The sequence below is a fragment of the Sinohyriopsis cumingii genome, chromosome 4, assembly GCF_028554795.1.
Source record: "Sinohyriopsis cumingii isolate HCF-2022 chromosome 4, ASM2855479v2, whole genome shotgun sequence".
NCBI lineage: Eukaryota > Metazoa > Mollusca > Bivalvia > Unionida > Unionidae > Sinohyriopsis > Sinohyriopsis cumingii.
In genome coordinates this window covers 83,559,251-83,578,005 of record NC_142964.1, presented here as the reverse complement: position 1 = coordinate 83,578,005, position 18,755 = coordinate 83,559,251, and the positions used below count along the sequence as shown (strand labels likewise).

Below are 18,755 nucleotides of genomic sequence, written 5' to 3'. Positions count from 1 at the left end.
ATGACCTTTTGCAATTCAACCACTGTGAAAGCTGTGTTGTACATGTAGCACAGCATATATGCGGAGCCCAAGGCTTGTCTTGGTCACCAACCTTGCATCCGAAGTAAAGATGATATGCCTTCTTCACTTGAGAATTGATACTTTTCTTCTGGTTGGCAAATGTCACTTCCCCACAAATATAGCAAAAATTGTCCGCGGTATTAACACACTTTCGAGGCATTACTGTTCTTTATTGTACGTAAATGGATAAAATAATAAGTTTTATGTAACAGTAGCTTGAACTGTCTCGCACAACGTCTAAAATATTTTAAATGCTGAACCTATCTGATTGGGCTTTATATAGTACACTGCTTACGTCAGCTTCAGCAGCCGCCTGGCATTAGTATAATAGGCCTACACATGTATAGTACACTGCTGACGTCAACTTACTTCAGCAGCCGCATGGCATTAGTATTGCATTGCATCAGAAAATGATGCAATCAACTGTGGATGATGTGAGCATGATGGTATTATGCAATGTTACATCATTATTCCGGATGTTGCTGCAGTCCTACTGGAGAAATTTACACAGTGAAACATAGAAAATGAGGTATATGAATATCTTCAAAACGAGAGCCAATACAAATTTTTCACGGTTATATTCGTGTTCGGCACACCAAAATACTACAGATTAGGGCCTTTTCAAGTCAGTAATGATTTCACTGTTGACCAGTGTAATCATCCCAAACATAGTCCCTGTTTTGTTTTAAATGCTGAGATAAAACTTAATACGAGGGGAAAGGTAAATAAATCGAATGTACTTATGCAGAATATCCTTCATAGACAACCTAAGTCATACTGTGAGTCGGTTAAAGTTTGCACTGGTTTAAAATTTAAAAAGCATTTTCGCGTGTAACTAAAAGATACAAATAATTAAACATAGATAAGTTTATGTATTAATAATGAAGCGGAATAAGTATTTGTCTGAATTTATACTTCGCTTCCAAAACAAGGGCGAATATCCCAGCGGCGAGTGGCGCTGCGGCTGAGGTTCCAGTATGGTGTTCGGTGCACTGGTTACGTAGGTCAGTGCTGGTCTAGGAAATAAATAAAATGGGCTGATTCTTAATAGTTAGAAAAATGAACATAGAAGAAATGTCGATACATGGTTCATTCAACCAGTTAACTAGGTGAATTTTATATAAAGACGTATGATAACGAAAATAAAGAATGTTAGTGTTTTCCAATCCTGACACTGAAGATGTTACTACATAATGTGATTTACCTGAAATCATCAAAAATTAGTTATGAATAAACCGTGTGCAAGACATTCTATCATACAGCTATATCTACAAGACAAATCGGTAAGCACGGACGGTCCAGTTTCTGATATAACCATGACCAATATGATACAAATTAAGTATGTAGTTAGTGTAAAATATCGTGGTTATATTTAAGAGACAAATTTAGTTGTTCCAAATATGATTTTGTTAGGGTTTTTATGCCGCTTGTTGTTCATATCCTTTACGAGTTTTCAAAATATATATATATATATATATATATATATATATATATATATATATATATATATATATATATATATATATATATATATATATATATATATATATATATATATATATATATATATATATATATATATCTCACTACTTCTGCAGCTTACAATTCGCTGATCGTCGTAGTTCCCGCTGGAGTAAGTGGTAGCCATGGTGGAAGCACACTTCTCTGCGTACCATGGAGTCTGCAGAGATTGGGTTGCACTGCTGATGGAAATGGTGTAAATACTGCCAGTGTACCCGTCACAGTCACAATTGTCTCCAATATGTCCGCCGTTACCAGATGCCCAGGTATAAATAACCCCCTTTCCGCCTCGGCCCTGAGTTAGATTATAGGCTTTCAGTTGACATAATAATAAAGAAAAAAAATCTCCACATAATATCAAGACTTTAATATTAGTATGCAAGTAAATCGTGAATAATAGGACAACGCGAGATAAATATATGAAGCTTTTCACAGTTTTTAATGGAAAAAAAACGAAGAAAAAATACACAAACCTATAATCGGGTCTAACGGAGATGCATCTTTACAGCAAAATACTTTAGTTTATCAGATCCAGAAAGAGAATTTGTTACTGAAATGTAAATAAATTACTGGGAATATTTTTGTATTTTAAACAAATTTTAGTAAGAAATTTCGATGGAAAATGGGTAAGTTTTTACTATTATTTTGTATGCAAAGTTATGAACTTTTTGTTAATAAACGCAATGCCCATAACTTTATTTGATGTGTTTTTCAGTCGAATTTTCAGTGTTAAAATTCCATAACAAAACAAATACGACAAAACCATTGTGAGTGCTTTAATGCGCAGTTATCCTGATTAGTGAAACGAGCTATAATTAATTGAGAGCTCTGGTGAACTGGGAGTAGTACGTTTCACATTTCACAAAAACAGCTCATGCCACTTCAATCCGAATCGATAGTAAATGGGATGAATTCCTTTACTAATGAAATGTTGCAAAATCTGTATCCGTGAAATATGATAAATTATTGTATTCAAAACGGAAGTATGCAGGGTGTCTATCAGTATGATATTTTTAAACGTAACGGTTATATATAACCTCCTTTATCCCTTTTTCGAATGCTTTAATGGCGAGGGGGCCCGGTCCCTCCACGGTGGAGCCGTCGTCGTTAGGTCCCCAGCTCGCACTGTATATATCAACATAGCGGTGGTTGAAGGAGATGGCGTCCGCCTCCAAGGAGTCTGTGACCCTACCATCTAACATTCTGACACCTGTGGAGGAAAGGGGGCTTGTAAAAAATTCGAGTTTTAATCGGACATGAACGTGCTCATCTTCCAGTCAAAAACGGAGGGAGACTAATCCAATACAAAGGAGACCTCCGTGTATTTGTATTAAATCATAACTTATGTATTTGAGGACTGACAATATCAGTGCTGTAAAACTCTATTAAAACTATATGGCACTATTTGGGATATGTGAGATGCTTTTATATCAGAAGTTCAACATTTACAAAAGTAAAATTGTTTTCCTATTTTGTACAAGATTCTAATATTGAAGTTTTCATTTGCATACGATAGATGTCAATATTGAGTGTTTTTATTTGCATACACATTATGTATAATATGGATTTAAATGTATTATGTATACATTTATAGTCATGACCATTGTAATATGTACAAATGTATATTACCATAATAATAAAAAAGAATATAGTTTAAATGTGCAGAAATATAAGCAAAATAAGGACAAATTATTGTAGAAGTCGATGAGACTCATTAAAGTCTTCCACTTAGGACTCGTTTGATGCTATCGAGATCACAATTGTACAGCACGTTAGTATTTTTACGCCTAGGCTCAGAGAAAGCTCCAAACAGCAAGGATGAAAAATATACCAAAATTTGCATGAGGTGTTTGACCACTCTCATCATGAATTGTCATGACTTACCTCCAATTTTGGCATCATATGCTACGCCAACACCACAGTAGCCATTATCTGCTATCATGGCGATCTCTCCAGCACACCTTGTTCCGTGCCTGGTAATTACAAGGAAACCGGTTTTAAGATTTCTAGACCCAGACTGAGTATGATCTTCAATAATTATCTAACAGGGAGCCGGGTATGCCAGAGAACTAAGATGTATAGACATGGTCTGAGTATGAACTTCAATAATTTTCTTACAGGGAGCCGGGTATGCCAGGGAATTAAGATGTCTAGACACGGTCTGAGCATGAACTTCAATAATTTTCTAACTGGGAGCAGAGTATACCAGAGAATTAGGATGTCTAGACATGGTCTTATTATGAACTTCAATAATTTTTTTACTGGGAGAAGGGTATGCCAGGGTATTAAGATGTCTAGACCTGGAATGAGTATGAACTTCAAATAATTTTCTAACTGGGAGCATGGTGGGCCAGGGTATTAAAATCTCTAGACCCGGTGTCACTAAAATACTTAAAGATTTCTCCTCAAAGTGACAATTTATCTTAAACTTGCACATAACACTTCTTATAATGATGGTGCTTTGTTCTGAACTGGAAAAAAAAAATATATAGGCAGAAAATATGTCTATTTCTTTCAATTCTACACATTAGAACCTTCGATTATTCTTCATAGAAAAGGTTTAAGGAATTCCATAAAGTTCATTATCTCTCTCTCTCTCTCTCTCTCTCTCTCTCTCTCTCTCTCTCTCTATATATATATATATATATATATATATATATATATATATATATATATATATATATATATATATATATCCTTTCTTCAGAATGTAAGATATTATGACAGTATTTAAATCTTTTATGTCTGCTGAATGATGTGTGAAAATGCTTAGTTTTAAACAAAACTGAACGTTATTATATTAACAGTTTCAGTCTGAGGAGGAAAATGTTAGATGCTTCAGGAAACTGATTAGATCTAGGTGAGAAAGTAATCAAAACCCCTGTTTAGTCGCATCTACAATCAACATGAAATTACTCACTTGTTTTCATCCGTAGGGTCATACCGCGGAAACGGGTCTTCATCGTTGTCGTTTAGATCATAACTCGCTTTTGGATCCTGATTTCAAAACAAAGGCATTGCTTTGGTCTATGAATGAATGCAATTTTGTAACAAAGTATTACTGTATTTGTCATAAAGACTGTAATTTTCTTGTAACGTAAATGCATATTTATTATTTTAGTATTTTCAGTTTGGACTTGATATGATGTTCTGTTGTTCAAATAAATTTGATATTTCTTTTTACATTTTTAATACAGTTGAATGTCTGAAATAAATCGATCAATTAAATGGGTACATACATATGTTGTAATTTTTTCTTTAGCTGCTTTGTGTGCTCGTGCATGAAATCGATATCTGTTCTCCGTGATTCAAATTTTCATCTGTGCCACAATGTACAACTTTCAAACCTCCTGATTTTTGTAATTTAGACACGAATAAGGAAACATTTCAGAAAGTCAGTAATATTTCGAATTAATACAATCGTGTACGGGAAAAACTTGATTAATTTGCTTACGTAGTTTCTTTGAATATCCGTGTGGTTGTGCTCCAAACCTGTAAGAAAACAGGAAATACTATATGTATAATCAATATCATCACACACACACACACACAAACAATATACATTGGTGTTCGATAGTTATTTTTTAAACTTGGATTTGAAAAAAATCTTTAAAATTTAATTGGAAGGAATAACTTCTAGATCAGATTATATTGCTCCAGAAGCTTGATTTTTAAAAAATACGTTTATTTCATTTTACAGCTTATCACACAAGAATGATGAGAAAAGAAAAGACCGACGAATTATAGAAGGTGCTATAGATTCCTGAAATTACGTGCCCTGCAGGCAATATTTCATTTACTAAAACTCGGTAGTAATCAACTCATGATGAATGGATTGTAGAAACCTCTATTAGCACACATGGTATATGACATTCGAATGTCATTACTACAAAATAATTAAACGTTGGAAATTCAATAACCATATATCCATCATCCAATTGATCCACGTGTACCAATAAACAAGACTCCACATCCAATTAAATCTACGTGTACCAATAAACAAGACTCCAAGTCTGGGTGAAAGGCTGAACGATGTGTGAAGCGCATGCATGTTTCTTTGTATTTATCCAGCTTTTATGACAAGTAATGAAATTCAAAGAAAGAAAAATACATTTGTGCAGTTACTTAACAACTGGATCATCTGGTGTAGTGAAGGTAAATTGTGTACATATTTAACAACCACAACGAAGAGAACATTGGACCACCCCTACGCGACTTACTTGTACTGTGACTGAAATTTCTTTATTTTGCTATCAGGAAAACAACGCGTTGCCCAAAGCGGACAGGTGATCGAAACGGCTGATTCCACGAGTTGGATCAATGAACCTGAACTAGTCCAAATTACACTAGTTTTTAATAAACTAGGGAAAATGTATTGTTCTAGTATACTTACTTCTGAAAATCAATAAAGGAATTTTAAAATGTAGATGTGTGTGTGTGTGTGTGTGTGAGAGAGAGATTTGGATTTTTAACGTAGCTTTAAATAGTTTTCAGTCATATGGCTACGATGTCTGCAATGTGGCAGTTTATAGTGATGTCTAGCACTAGGGCATCATGCCGCATACGTGTAGCATGATGTCCCACCCAGTCACATTATCCTGACACCAGGCCGAATAGTACTAACACTACCATCTTAATGCTGAGCGCCAAGCGAGGCAGCTGTTAGTACCATTTTTGTAAGTCTTTGGTATGACTCGGCCGGGAATCGAACCCACGACCTCCCGCATCCGAGGCGGATGCTCTAACCACTAGACTACCGGAGCGGATTAAAATATAGATAATGAAATAAAAATTTTAAAAAATTAGCAGACAACTCATCAGCTACTGTTTTCTTCCAATCTGAAGTTCAGGAAGAGAAAATGACTAAGAGGGTCTTTTAATCTCAAGTATGCTCTACAACCCAAAGTATACAAGTATATCCAGAGAAAATAATCTCTCGGAATCAAAATAATTTGAAGAAAAAAAAATAATTAGCCCCAAAATACTGATCACAACATAAATCACTTTGACTTTTCAAGTCTTAATGCAAGAATAACTATAATTTCTCAATACATCAATAATAAATCTAGCTACGGCGCAAAACAGATGCCCGGATGTGGGTCAGTCCACTGGAAAAAAAAAACAGAGTTTGAAACAATTGCTACATGTTATTTGTCACGTACAACAAGTATGTCCTCGATTTCACTTTATGAATTGTACGTGAGAAAGAATTTAAAACAATAAAGTTGTTTACTTCAACTCTAATGATTTCTAAATCAAGGCCAGGAACTAGGTCAATACAAGGTTTCTATTATTAGTGTTTACGAAAAACAGTCAGGACAAACTGAAATAAATTTCTAGAAAATGTCAAACCAGGTAAATAAAGTTACATTAAAATAGCATGTAATGGAATAAAAAGAAAATTAAAACTAACAAACAAACAATTAAATTAAATATATCTTAAATCAAATATGCATTACAGCTCTACAACCCAAAGTTCACCCAACAACCGTACACCAAATAACGGTAGTTAAAACAATTGGTATGATCTACCACCCAAAGTTCACCCAACAACCGTACACCCAATTAAAGGTAATTAAATCAAGTTGTATGCTCTACAATCCAAAGTTCACCCAACAACCGAACACCAAATAAAGGTAATTAAAACAATTTTTATGCTCAACAACCCAAAGTTCACCCAACAACCGTACAAAAAAATAAATAAAGGAAATTAAAACAAGTTATATACTCTACAATCTAAAGTGCATCCAACATCCATCCACCAAAAAATATGAATTAAACCAAGCTGTATATTCTACAGACCAAAGAACACCCATCAGCCATACACCAAAATAAAGGGGATTAAACCAGGCTGTATGTTGTATAATCCAAGTTCACCCATCAGCCACACACCAAAATAAAGGGAATTAAAACAGACTGTATGCTCTGTAAGCCAAAGTTCACCCATCAGCCATCCACCAAAATAAAGGTAATTAAACCAAGCTGTATGTTGTGTAATCCAAAATACACCCATCAGTCATCCACAAAATAAAGGGAATTAACAGTTATTGTAGCAATACCTCTGTATACAAGGTCGTTGTTTTAAAATAACTAGGATTACTAGTGAAGGAGACCTAGGAAATTCTTCAGTGATTGATCTTAAGTTTATCATAACTGCTGTTTTGAGCCCAGATGCATTCTCAAACAAATTAAATGAACTGAGACATCACTTCTATCAACATACATGTACGTGTTATAAAATATTTTTGTCTTTGACCTTTTTTCAGACTAAAATATTAAAAAGGTGACGTGTATCATAATCTGTAAATAACGTGAACTATGTTGTACGTATTTCATATCTTCAAATGATCGAACTCTTCAAGTTCATCTAAGAACCATGTATATATTAGGCTACTTTGTGACTGGAATCAATAATATCGACTTACCATCATCCAGTACTGATACCACAACACCTTTGCCCGTGATGTTCTGTTTCCAGCAAGGAATAACGTGGAGGTCAAGCTTCTTAAGGTCACGCGTGGTCTTGGAGTCTTTCTGTCGAATGCATGCAATTACAACAGTCTTACTTCTTGCACGTGCATATACCTGTACTCATAAATTCCGTGCCTTATTGTTTCTTTATGAATTAAATTTACAGATAAATCAAACACAGCATTACGTTACAATCATATGTATATACAGTTCTAGTTCTACAATGGCGTCAGGTACAGCATCGAAGACATTAAACATTACTATCAACAATGAATTTTACGGCGATCAACAAAATATCTTCTCAATTTAAAATGACCCATTACGTTGTATTCTCGGTAAGAGTATTATATTAATAGTTCGGTCATCTGACTAAAGAATAATTCAGCTGTAAGTTTAAAAACGTGTTACGTTTTATTTTATCGAAAACATTGGGGGGGGGGATACTGGTTGTGGGTTTATCAATTGTGTTTCCACACATATTAAATAAACTATGTCAATGTGTTAATGTTCATACTAGGTTTACCGTAATCAACTGCTTAGCTATTGGATATTGACGTTATTCGTGTTGCGACATCGTGCTGGTTTGGTATTTGTCATGTAGACAAAACATATGACCTCATACGATATTTAATATAAGATTTTCACGTGAAGAATCTTGACAAGTCAGAACATCAGAAACTTTGCGGAGATACGTTAGCTACAATAACATACCAGGTACCATTCTTTGGCCCATAAAGGATCGTTGAATGATGTGCTTCTGTATATAACGTCCTCAGCTCTTTTATTGGCGATGACATATCTCTTGCTCCTTGTCCTGGAAATTTGTTGCTCTACCCATTTGACCTAAAATGTAAACCATTTCTCAAAAATAATTGTCCTTACATGACCTTATCAAATTTGTCACTGTAAATACATTGTTCTTCGATCTAAATGGATTAGTGTAAGGAATGGCCCATCAAAAGAGTTTGAAAATTAATATTTTATATAAAGAATTCGTATTTTGAATGCACAGAAGATTATATTCATCATGTGTAACCTCTATCTCGCAAATAGTACTGACCCACTGCAATCTAACAGGTTCGTCCTTCATCTGACACCATGCTACATGTCTGCGGCATGAAGTCCCAGTGCTAGACATCACTATAAACTGCCACAATGCAGACATCGTAGCGATCTGACTGAAAAATTGTTAAAGCTTTGTTAAAAATAAAAAATCACACACACACACTCGTCCTTCATCTGACAAACTATTTAAAGATAGAACAATTGCACGTGACAATATTGTTTAGTCACTGTAATGTATTGGTAATATTGGTAATTTGTAATATATTGCTAACTATGCTAATGTATATCTAGGTGACTGCATATACTGACAACTATTCTAATGTATATCTAGGGGATTGCATATACTGACAACTATTCTAATGTATATCTAGGGGATTGCATATACTGACAACTATTCTAATGTATATCTAGGGGATTGCATATACTGACAACTATGCTAATGTATATCTAGGGGATTGCATATACTGACAACTATTCTAATGTATATCTAGGGGATTGCATATACTGACAACTATGCTAATGTATATCTAGGGGATTGCATATACTGACAACTATGCTAATGTATATCTAGGGGATTGCATATACTGACAACTATGCTAATGTATATCTAGGGGATTGCATATACTGACAACTATGCTAATGTATATCTAGGGGATTGCATATACTGACAACTATGCTAATGTATATCTAGGGGATTGCATATACTGACAACTATGCTAATGTATATCTAGGGGATTGCATATACTGACAACTATGCTAATGTATATCTAGGGGATTGCATATACTGACAACTATTCTAATGTATATCTAGGGGATTGCATATACTGACAACTATGCTAATGTATATCTAGGGGATTGCATATACTGACAACTATGCTAATGTATATCTAGGGGATTGCATATACTGACAACTATGCTAATGTATATCTAGGGGATTGCATATACTGACAACTATGCTAATGTATATCTAGGGGATTGCATATACTGACAACTATTCTAATGTATATCTAGGGGATTGCATATACTGACAACTATGCTAATGTATATCTAGGGGATTGCATATACTGACAACTATTCTAATGTATATCTAGGGGATTGCATATACTGACAACTATGCTAATGTATATCTAGGGGATTGCATATACTGACAACTATTCTAATGTATATCTAGGGGATTGCATATACTGACAACTATGCTAATGTATATCTAGGGGATTGCATATACTGACAACTATGCTAATGTATATCTAGGGGATTGCATATACTGACAACTATGCTAATGTATATCTAGGGGATTGCATATACTGACAACTATTCTAATGTATATCTAGGGGATTGCATATACTGACAACTATGCTAATGTATATCTAGGGGATTGCATATACTGACAACTATTCTAATGTATATCTAGGGGATTGCATATACTGACAACTATGCTAATGTATATCTAGGGGATTGCATATACTGACAACTATGCTAATGTATATCTAGGTGATTGCATATACTGACAACTATTCTAATGTATATCTAGGGGATTGCATATACTGACAACTATTCTAATGTATATCTAGGGGATTGCATATACTGACAACTATGCTAATGTATATCTAGGGGATTGCATATACTGACAACTATGCTAATGTATATCTAGGGGATTGCATATACTGACAACTATGCTAATGTATATCTAGGGGATTGCATATACTGACAACTATGCTAATGTATATCTAGGGGATTGCATATACTGACAACTATTCTAATGTATATCTAGGGGATTGCATATACTGACAACTATGCTAATGTATATCTAGGGGATTGCATATACTGACAACTATGCTAATGTATATCTAGGGGATTGCATATACTGACAACTATGCTAATGTATATCTAGGGGATTGCATATACTGACAACTATTCTAATGTATATCTAGGGGATTGCATATACTGACAACTATGCTAATGTATATCTAGGGGATTGCATATACTGACAACTATGCTAATGTATATCTAGGGGATTGCATATACTGACAACTATGCTAATGTATATCTAGGGGATTGCATATACTGACAACTATTCTAATGTATATCTAGGGGATTGCATATACTGACAACTATGCTAATGTATATCTAGGGGATTGCATATACTGACAACTATGCTAATGTATATCTAGGGGATTGCATATACTGACAACTATGCTAATGTATATCTAGGTGATTGCATATACTGACAACTATTCTAATGTATATCTAGGGTATAATCAGCAAATAAATATTGATTGGATTGCAAGCAAGCAATCTTCCCTTAAATATGCATACAAGATAAATTTTCAAACATTTTGTAGTTTTACTTAATTTACCATGACTGTTTTCTGTAATTTTAGGCATCTACCTGATAATATAAAAACTTACAGCTGAAACAAACAATTCATTCATTCATTCATTCATTCATTCATTCAGTCAGTCAGTCGGTCAGTCGTTCGTTCGTTCGTTCATTTCTTCCATAATGAGATTTATAGATACTTTGATTACAAACAAGAAGAAAAAAATCTAACAATGTGTGTTATTCAATTAGGAATGAGTAAAACCATATAAATCTGCAAAGCATATCAGCCCCGCCAAAAACAAAAGTAAACACAAAAAGAATGGATTTCTTCGATTCGATTTGAATAAGAGTGGATTTTTTTCTAGCGCATCATGCGATGGCAGATCAGGGTCTATTCTGTACAGCTTACACGCGAGTATAATTCGCTAAATGCAAATACTTTCGCACACATTTTTTTCTGATAAAAGCCACTAAGCCTTTAAAGGTTAATAAAAAATTCGTTCATTTTTAGCGATACCGGAAATTCAGATGCAGCGAATTGGAATAAATATCACAAATTACCTTTCACGTTGACAATGTCTACAAATTTCAGTTTCGTTTACTACAAAAAGTTCATAAGTACAGATACATTCAAACTCAGAAAAGCATTCAACTTTTTTGTACACACACACACTCTTCGGATAGCATTTTGGATAAGATACGAATTAAATTGAATATTAATATACCAATAAATCCTAAAGGCATTTTTCTTGTTTTGGGATTCCAATTTAAATCAGATCAATGCATGTATGCTGCAAATCAATTAGCACAATCTATTCGTGTAAATTTCAGAAGAAAAAAAAGTCCAACTCCAATTTAAAGTTGTAAATATAATTATATTCATGAAATTAATTAATTTATTTACATGAAAACTTCTTAATTAATCCAGTTTAATGGCGTCTCCTAGTAAAATGTGCCCCATGTAGATATATGTAGCTCAATGTACGATGACAACAGAGATGTGAAGAAAAAGACAATCCCTTAAATTTATGTTTCTAATTCTGTATTAAAATTGGCTGATTTATGAACATCAATGTTTTCCAATAATGATAAAAACCACGGATTAGCTAAATTTGATAATTTCTTTTATCTGTACAAGTTGTTTTGCAAACCATTTGTAAAAAGTGACGATTGTAAATTGATACCCTTATATTGATGCATCACGAAACCCCGATCTAGTGCTTAATTTCTTTATAAATGTTCGGTATTGACCTCTATGTAGTTCCTACTGATTCGTTTTGGATATGCTGTGAATTGATGAACTGAGCCCGCGTATTGTTACAATTCCTGTCACAATGCCTCGAGCGACGAAAATCCCTATCACCGCATGCTGCCACGGAATAGTTGGATAACAAATTCATATCACTGATAGTTAGAACATACGCCGGAAGTAATAATAATTTATATTGCGTTAAAGCGGATACAAACAGCGGAAATAAAGTCCCTCCATCTCGTTTAATAAGAGTGTTTAATCTGACATTTTTGAGCGCAAATCAAAATATATCCCTCTGGATCCATTATAGATGTATTTTCTTAAGCTGAAGGTGACGGACATTATTGGATTGCATATAAATGTCCTAATACTGCGATATTTAGTCGCATAATCAAATCTGTTTGTAAAACAGGAAAGGCAAGACCACTTTCTTATGACTATGGCTCTGATTTTTGTGGAGACAGAGAAAGAGATCTGAACCGAAAAGGAAGGACTACTAACCTGATATGTTTAATATGCTAATACATACATCATTTATCATTACTAGTTGCAATATGACATTTTCCAAGAATACAGTTTTTATTTGAGATGAAACCAGCCGTATACTTAAAATTTATAGTTAGGTTTCAAAAAAGATCAAAATCACATATACGTTTTATGACGTTCCTCATGACGCTTAAAAGCAAGTTTTATCTTCCATTTTGATTTAAATTAACTACTTGTTTATGGGTTTACTTCCCTATTATGAAGTGAACAAATGCACTGATATGATGAATGTGTGATTCTTGTATTCGTTCATGTGGAACTTGTTATATATATATATATATATATATATATATATATATATATATATATATATATATATATATATATATATATATATATATATATATATATATATATATATATATATAAGTATTTGATGTACAAATATTGCTTTGAGTGTTATGACACTTGAAAAGCTTGTGAAAAATTCCTCTGAGCTGCTAAAGGAAACATTCAGTGCTAAACTTCAGAATATGATTAAAAATATATAGTTGATTGTGTTGTTACGGCCTTGAACGCCAGAATTACACATCTATAATCAGAAACTTAACGCTGAACGTGGACAATGCAGAACGGTATAGCCGTCAGTATATGCAGTCACCTAGATATACATTAGAATAGTTGTCAGTATATGCAGTCCCCTAGATATACATTAGAATAGCTGTCAGTATATGCAATCACCTAGATATACATTAGCATAGTTGTCAGTATATGCAGTCACCTAGATATACATTAGCATAGTTGTCAGTATATGCAATCCCCTAGATATACATTAGAATGGTTGTCAGTATATGCAGTCACCTAGATATACATTAGAATAGCTGTCAGTATATGCAGTCCCCTAGATATACATTAGCATAGTTGTCAGTATATGCAATCCCCTAGATATACATTAGAATAGTTGTCAGTATATGCAATCCCCTAGATATACATTAGCATAGTTAGCAATATATTACTAATTACCAATATTACCAATACATTACAGTGACTAAACAATACTGTCACGTGCAATTGTTCTATCTTTAAACAGTTTGTCAGATGAGGACACTAAGAAATGCGTCCTGAAAACGTCTAAATCCCTTGACCTAACTCAACAGATCACTTAGAGACAAATGTAAGGGGACGTCATACAAACCCAGTGATGTAACTATCAATTTTGCCACTTATCATGCCTGTCAGACACTGTATACAACTCGTACACGTATCAAGGATAAGGATCATGGTGGAATATTTATTAATGAGGATCTAACCAGACCTAGAACTAAGCTGCTTTTCGAAAGCCGGAAACTAATGAAAAGCAAGCGCTTAGCCACCGCCTGGACATCTGATTGGACGATCTTATTATTAGACCAACCGTCAAAACTCAACCGAATCAGTTCCGTCGAGAATTTAGCGGAACTTTCACCTAGCGTAGATTTCAATTCTATTTTTAAAGGACTTTCAGAGCATTGACCATTTATTGCTGATTGAGATATATCATTCCAGGTCAGGAAGCACAAAAGCCACAGTTTGTCTTAACCTGTTTATTTTGTTTTTCTATTTCTACCTGCCTTTTTTTTGATTCGATGCACGTATTCTTAGTTTAGTTTCATTTTTTGCCGTCATTGTATTTTATAACGGCAACATGTTCCCTTACACCCTTCCATGTCACATTTTATTTTCAATTTTCACTCAGAAATGTATTAATGTGTAATTTCAAAACTTCTTCAGCATTTTAATTTTTAATCTTGCAAATTATGTAAGTTTACACGCTACTAGAGAAGTAAGCTTATAAAATTACTGCTACACTATTTTATATCGGTCACAAGTTCAACACCCGTATACAAAGAGGTGACTGTTAAATGTTAGCTCTTCCATATAAATTGTTAGTTTATGCTTCGTAAAATGATAATTATTTTCAACATTTGTTTCCTCCATTTTTACAATCCTATAGTATGGTTAATGAATTTTTCAAAGCACACAGTATTTGTCTATTTTACCAAATTCTAGTTCTAGATATTAATTTATATTAGTATAGACATGTATTTAATATTTGTAGTATGCATTCGCTACCAATGCCTGCGACAATTTATTATGTACTTGTTTACATGCTAAGTAATATTATGTGGTCAATAAATTACATAGCAACAACGTCTCATCTTTGTTTCCTGTCTACTCATCTTTGTTTCCTGTCTACTCCCTTGTTCCCATTTTATAATATCATTATTTTCTAGCCATAAAAAACATTGCATGTACATTTGCATTGCTTTCTTACAAGATCCATTTGAAACTCACAATGTGATACCTACAACACGTATTGTATATTACAACGCTATTATATGCATTTCTGTCAACATTTAAAATGTTCATACTTGGATCACATCTTAACCACGAAAGCCCGTTTTACTAGGCAGGGCTTCTCATTATTATATTTGTTTTGCATCTTTTATTTTTCTTCCTGAATACTGACAGTCACATATAGTCATAGCATCAATATGTTGTTATCCTGTTAATACTGGTCTTTTTACTTGTTTCATTACACCCTTCTTTTCTTTGGTTTCTTGATTTTGTCTATTTTATGTTTTGTAATACTTCAACATGCGCACTCTAGCGCTTACATCTAACAAACTTTGTAATTGTCACAAACTCAAAACCAGTATAGAAGGACGTGGTTGACAAATACCATCTTCACGTAATTGAAACTTTTACTTTTACTGAACTCTCATTCTTTTTATCAATTGGTTTAAGATTAAACAGGTCTCAGATTGTATTATTCGATTGCAGTGTTTGAGAAAACAAACTTGCAACTAAATTGTTTACATTATCTTGTTTATGACGACTACCTTGATTCTAGTAGATAATAGCATGCTTCAAGATCTAGCACCTTGAAATTGTATATTATGTTGTGTCCAGTTGGGCTAAATTTTGTTTCTTCAAATTGTTGAATTCAAGTGATTATTTTCTCTGGCAATACAAAAGTGCTCATATAAAATTCGTGGATAAAGACATTCCCTGGAATTTATAGTGAATTCAAACTTGGTTATACTACTGTGATTCAACAACAACAAAAAACTGTTGGCACATCAACACTCTAGGAGATATAACAGATACATTATCGCCTCCAGTTTGTGGATTATTCGGTACTTCTACTGAATTGTATTCGGGACTTTAAATTCCTAGCATTTGTATCTGTAATTCTTGGATTATTTGGGGATTTAATTCGCAATACCAAAAGCTTTTTTTCTTCATTTTTACTTTATATTCAAGGAAAATAAATTATTTGTTAAATTTTACAAAGCTTGTTGTCTTTCACCCCTTTCTGTTACTTATTTTAAGGGCATAGACTAGTAACAGTACAAACAAATAGACTATATAAATGGAAAAAAAGGCATGGTCAAGAAATAATGTAATGCGTAGACTGAAATTTCAACTTGGCAGGAGAGATTTAGAAGTCTTTTATACGACCTGTTTTGGAATATAATGATATGGTTTCGGACAACTGTACATTACTCGAGAAAAGAGAATACAACAAAATACAAAATGTGACAGAAAGAACTGAGACTGGACCAGATTAGTATCTACTGCAGTGCTATACAGAGAAATAGGAATGAGAAAGCCTCGAATCAAAACAACAAAAACACAAAATTACACTTTGCATAAGATGACAAATGATTCAAACCTTCATTTTTGATTCCACCAGCTGATAGGCATATCACTCGCTATAACTTACGTGACGTAAACAACTTCCAATCAGTACAAGCATAAACACGTCTTTATTACAACTAGTTTCTTCCTTCAGCCGGTCGAGAATCACCTAATTGTAGGTGTGGATCTGTAGAAAGTATATAACACTTCGCTTTTGTCTTTTAGCGTTTATTACCATGAACAACGCGTGGAACTGTTTCAATCCCTCACACCATACGGTTGTTGTTGTTGTTGTTGTTGTTGTAGGGTTTAACGCCATTTTTCAGCACACGATAGGATATACATGGCGGCCAGTATTACTGGTGGAGGAAGAACCCGGGAAAACCCCGGAAAGAACCACCGACCCACACCATACGGTAATTTAACTTTAAATACATCCTTAAGTGGTGATTCCCTATGAAGTAAACGTTCGTATTTTCGATGCCATCATAAATGTATTAAAAAGGCAAGAAAGACTTCTTTAATACTAAAACTCATGCACTTCCAAATGTCATATACAGTCGTAAACAGTCGTAAACCACAATTTCCCGTTTATCCAAATAGAGCTAATACATCCAAAACTGAATTTATTAAATAGTCTTAACTTTTGGTATCTCTCCTAGATGAAAATCACTAATGTATTTTCTCTGATGTTTCCTGGAGAGCTGAATGTTCCTTGCAATCTGTTCAATGTAGTATTAAAGCCTAAACAGAAAATGATATGTTTGCGAAGCTAATCCTCTGACAAACCAAACGTATGTAACTGGGTTGGTTTTATATATAAAAAATCACTTGACTAAAATCCCATTCGATTTATTCAAATACTATGTTTAGAAAATGCAACATAAACTATGCTGATTTGTATATGTTGTGCCTAGGTTAGCGCCTAACATAAACATGATATTCTTGGTTCATCTGAACTTACACATAATTCAGTGAATTTTATCTAAATTGTAGAAAGCAAGAAAAAAAAGTATCGAATAAAATAAATTACTGTGGAAACACCATGTCAATGAATACAAGTCTCTATACTTTGTAATGATGGTCGTTCTTGGTCCTCTAACATCCAATTTACACAGACCACATCTCCAGGATCACCACAGACGAATCTATACCCATGAAGCTGCACGTTTTTCTTGTATATCTACATCAGAGGTACATTATGAGTCCCAAACAACACTGGACAACAAATTTTTACAAAAGTCATGTTACTGAAATAAAATTAGTCAATTCTTATCAATTTTTATGTGCTGAACACGAATATGACAGTCAAATTGCAAAATTGGCTCTAGTTTTTTTGTAATCTGCAAGAAATTAATGTTTACATAACGAAATGCATTCCAATAGTAAAAGGTCAACTGTAATAGCCTACCTATAAAAAATTAAGTCATTGACTACACCTTAGATTTCTTCGCCTGTCTCTTGTACAGCTGTTCGGGAGCATCTCTGAGGAGTGTCCAGCAGTAGTCAGCCAGCATTGTAGTGGACCATTTTCCCTGGTATCTTTGTTCCACTGTTGCGATATCTTGATGAAAACGTTCGCCGTGTTCATCACTAACAATACCACAGTTGCTAGGAAAGAAATCCAAATGGGAATGAAGGAAGTGAATCTTTAGAGACATATTGCAGCCAAGTTTCTTATACTTCATCAACATGTCTTCTACTAGTTCCTTATAGTTTTCTGCCCTAACATTTCCGAGGAAGTTTGTAGAAACTAGGCGAAAAGCATTCCATGCTTGTTTCGCGTCACCTTCCAGCAAGTTGTTGAACCGGTCATCTTTGAAAAGCTCTCGAATCTGAGGACCCACAAAAACTCCCTCTTTAATCTTTGCTTCGCTGAGTCGAGGGAATTTT

The 18,755-nt window shown here is 34.0% G+C and overlaps 1 protein-coding gene across 1 annotated transcript in view; it reads right to left on the bottom strand.

Annotated features, from left to right (window-relative positions):
* The window catches only part of LOC149801563 (neuroendocrine convertase 1-like), a 69,829-nt gene that overhangs the window by 30,779 nt on the left and 20,295 nt on the right, over window positions 1-18,755 (bottom strand). The window contains exons 3-10 of the mRNA XM_089955785.1: window positions 8,764-8,895; window positions 8,007-8,115; window positions 5,036-5,073; window positions 4,502-4,578; window positions 3,466-3,554; window positions 2,619-2,791; window positions 1,664-1,876; window positions 976-1,076 (exon numbers count right to left, since the gene is read on the bottom strand). Of these exons, the coding sequence (XP_089811911.1) occupies window positions 976-1,076; window positions 1,664-1,876; window positions 2,619-2,791; window positions 3,466-3,554; window positions 4,502-4,578; window positions 5,036-5,073; window positions 8,007-8,115; window positions 8,764-8,895 (932 nt within the window). The remainder of the gene's footprint in view (window positions 1-975; window positions 1,077-1,663; window positions 1,877-2,618; window positions 2,792-3,465; window positions 3,555-4,501; window positions 4,579-5,035; window positions 5,074-8,006; window positions 8,116-8,763; window positions 8,896-18,755) is intronic.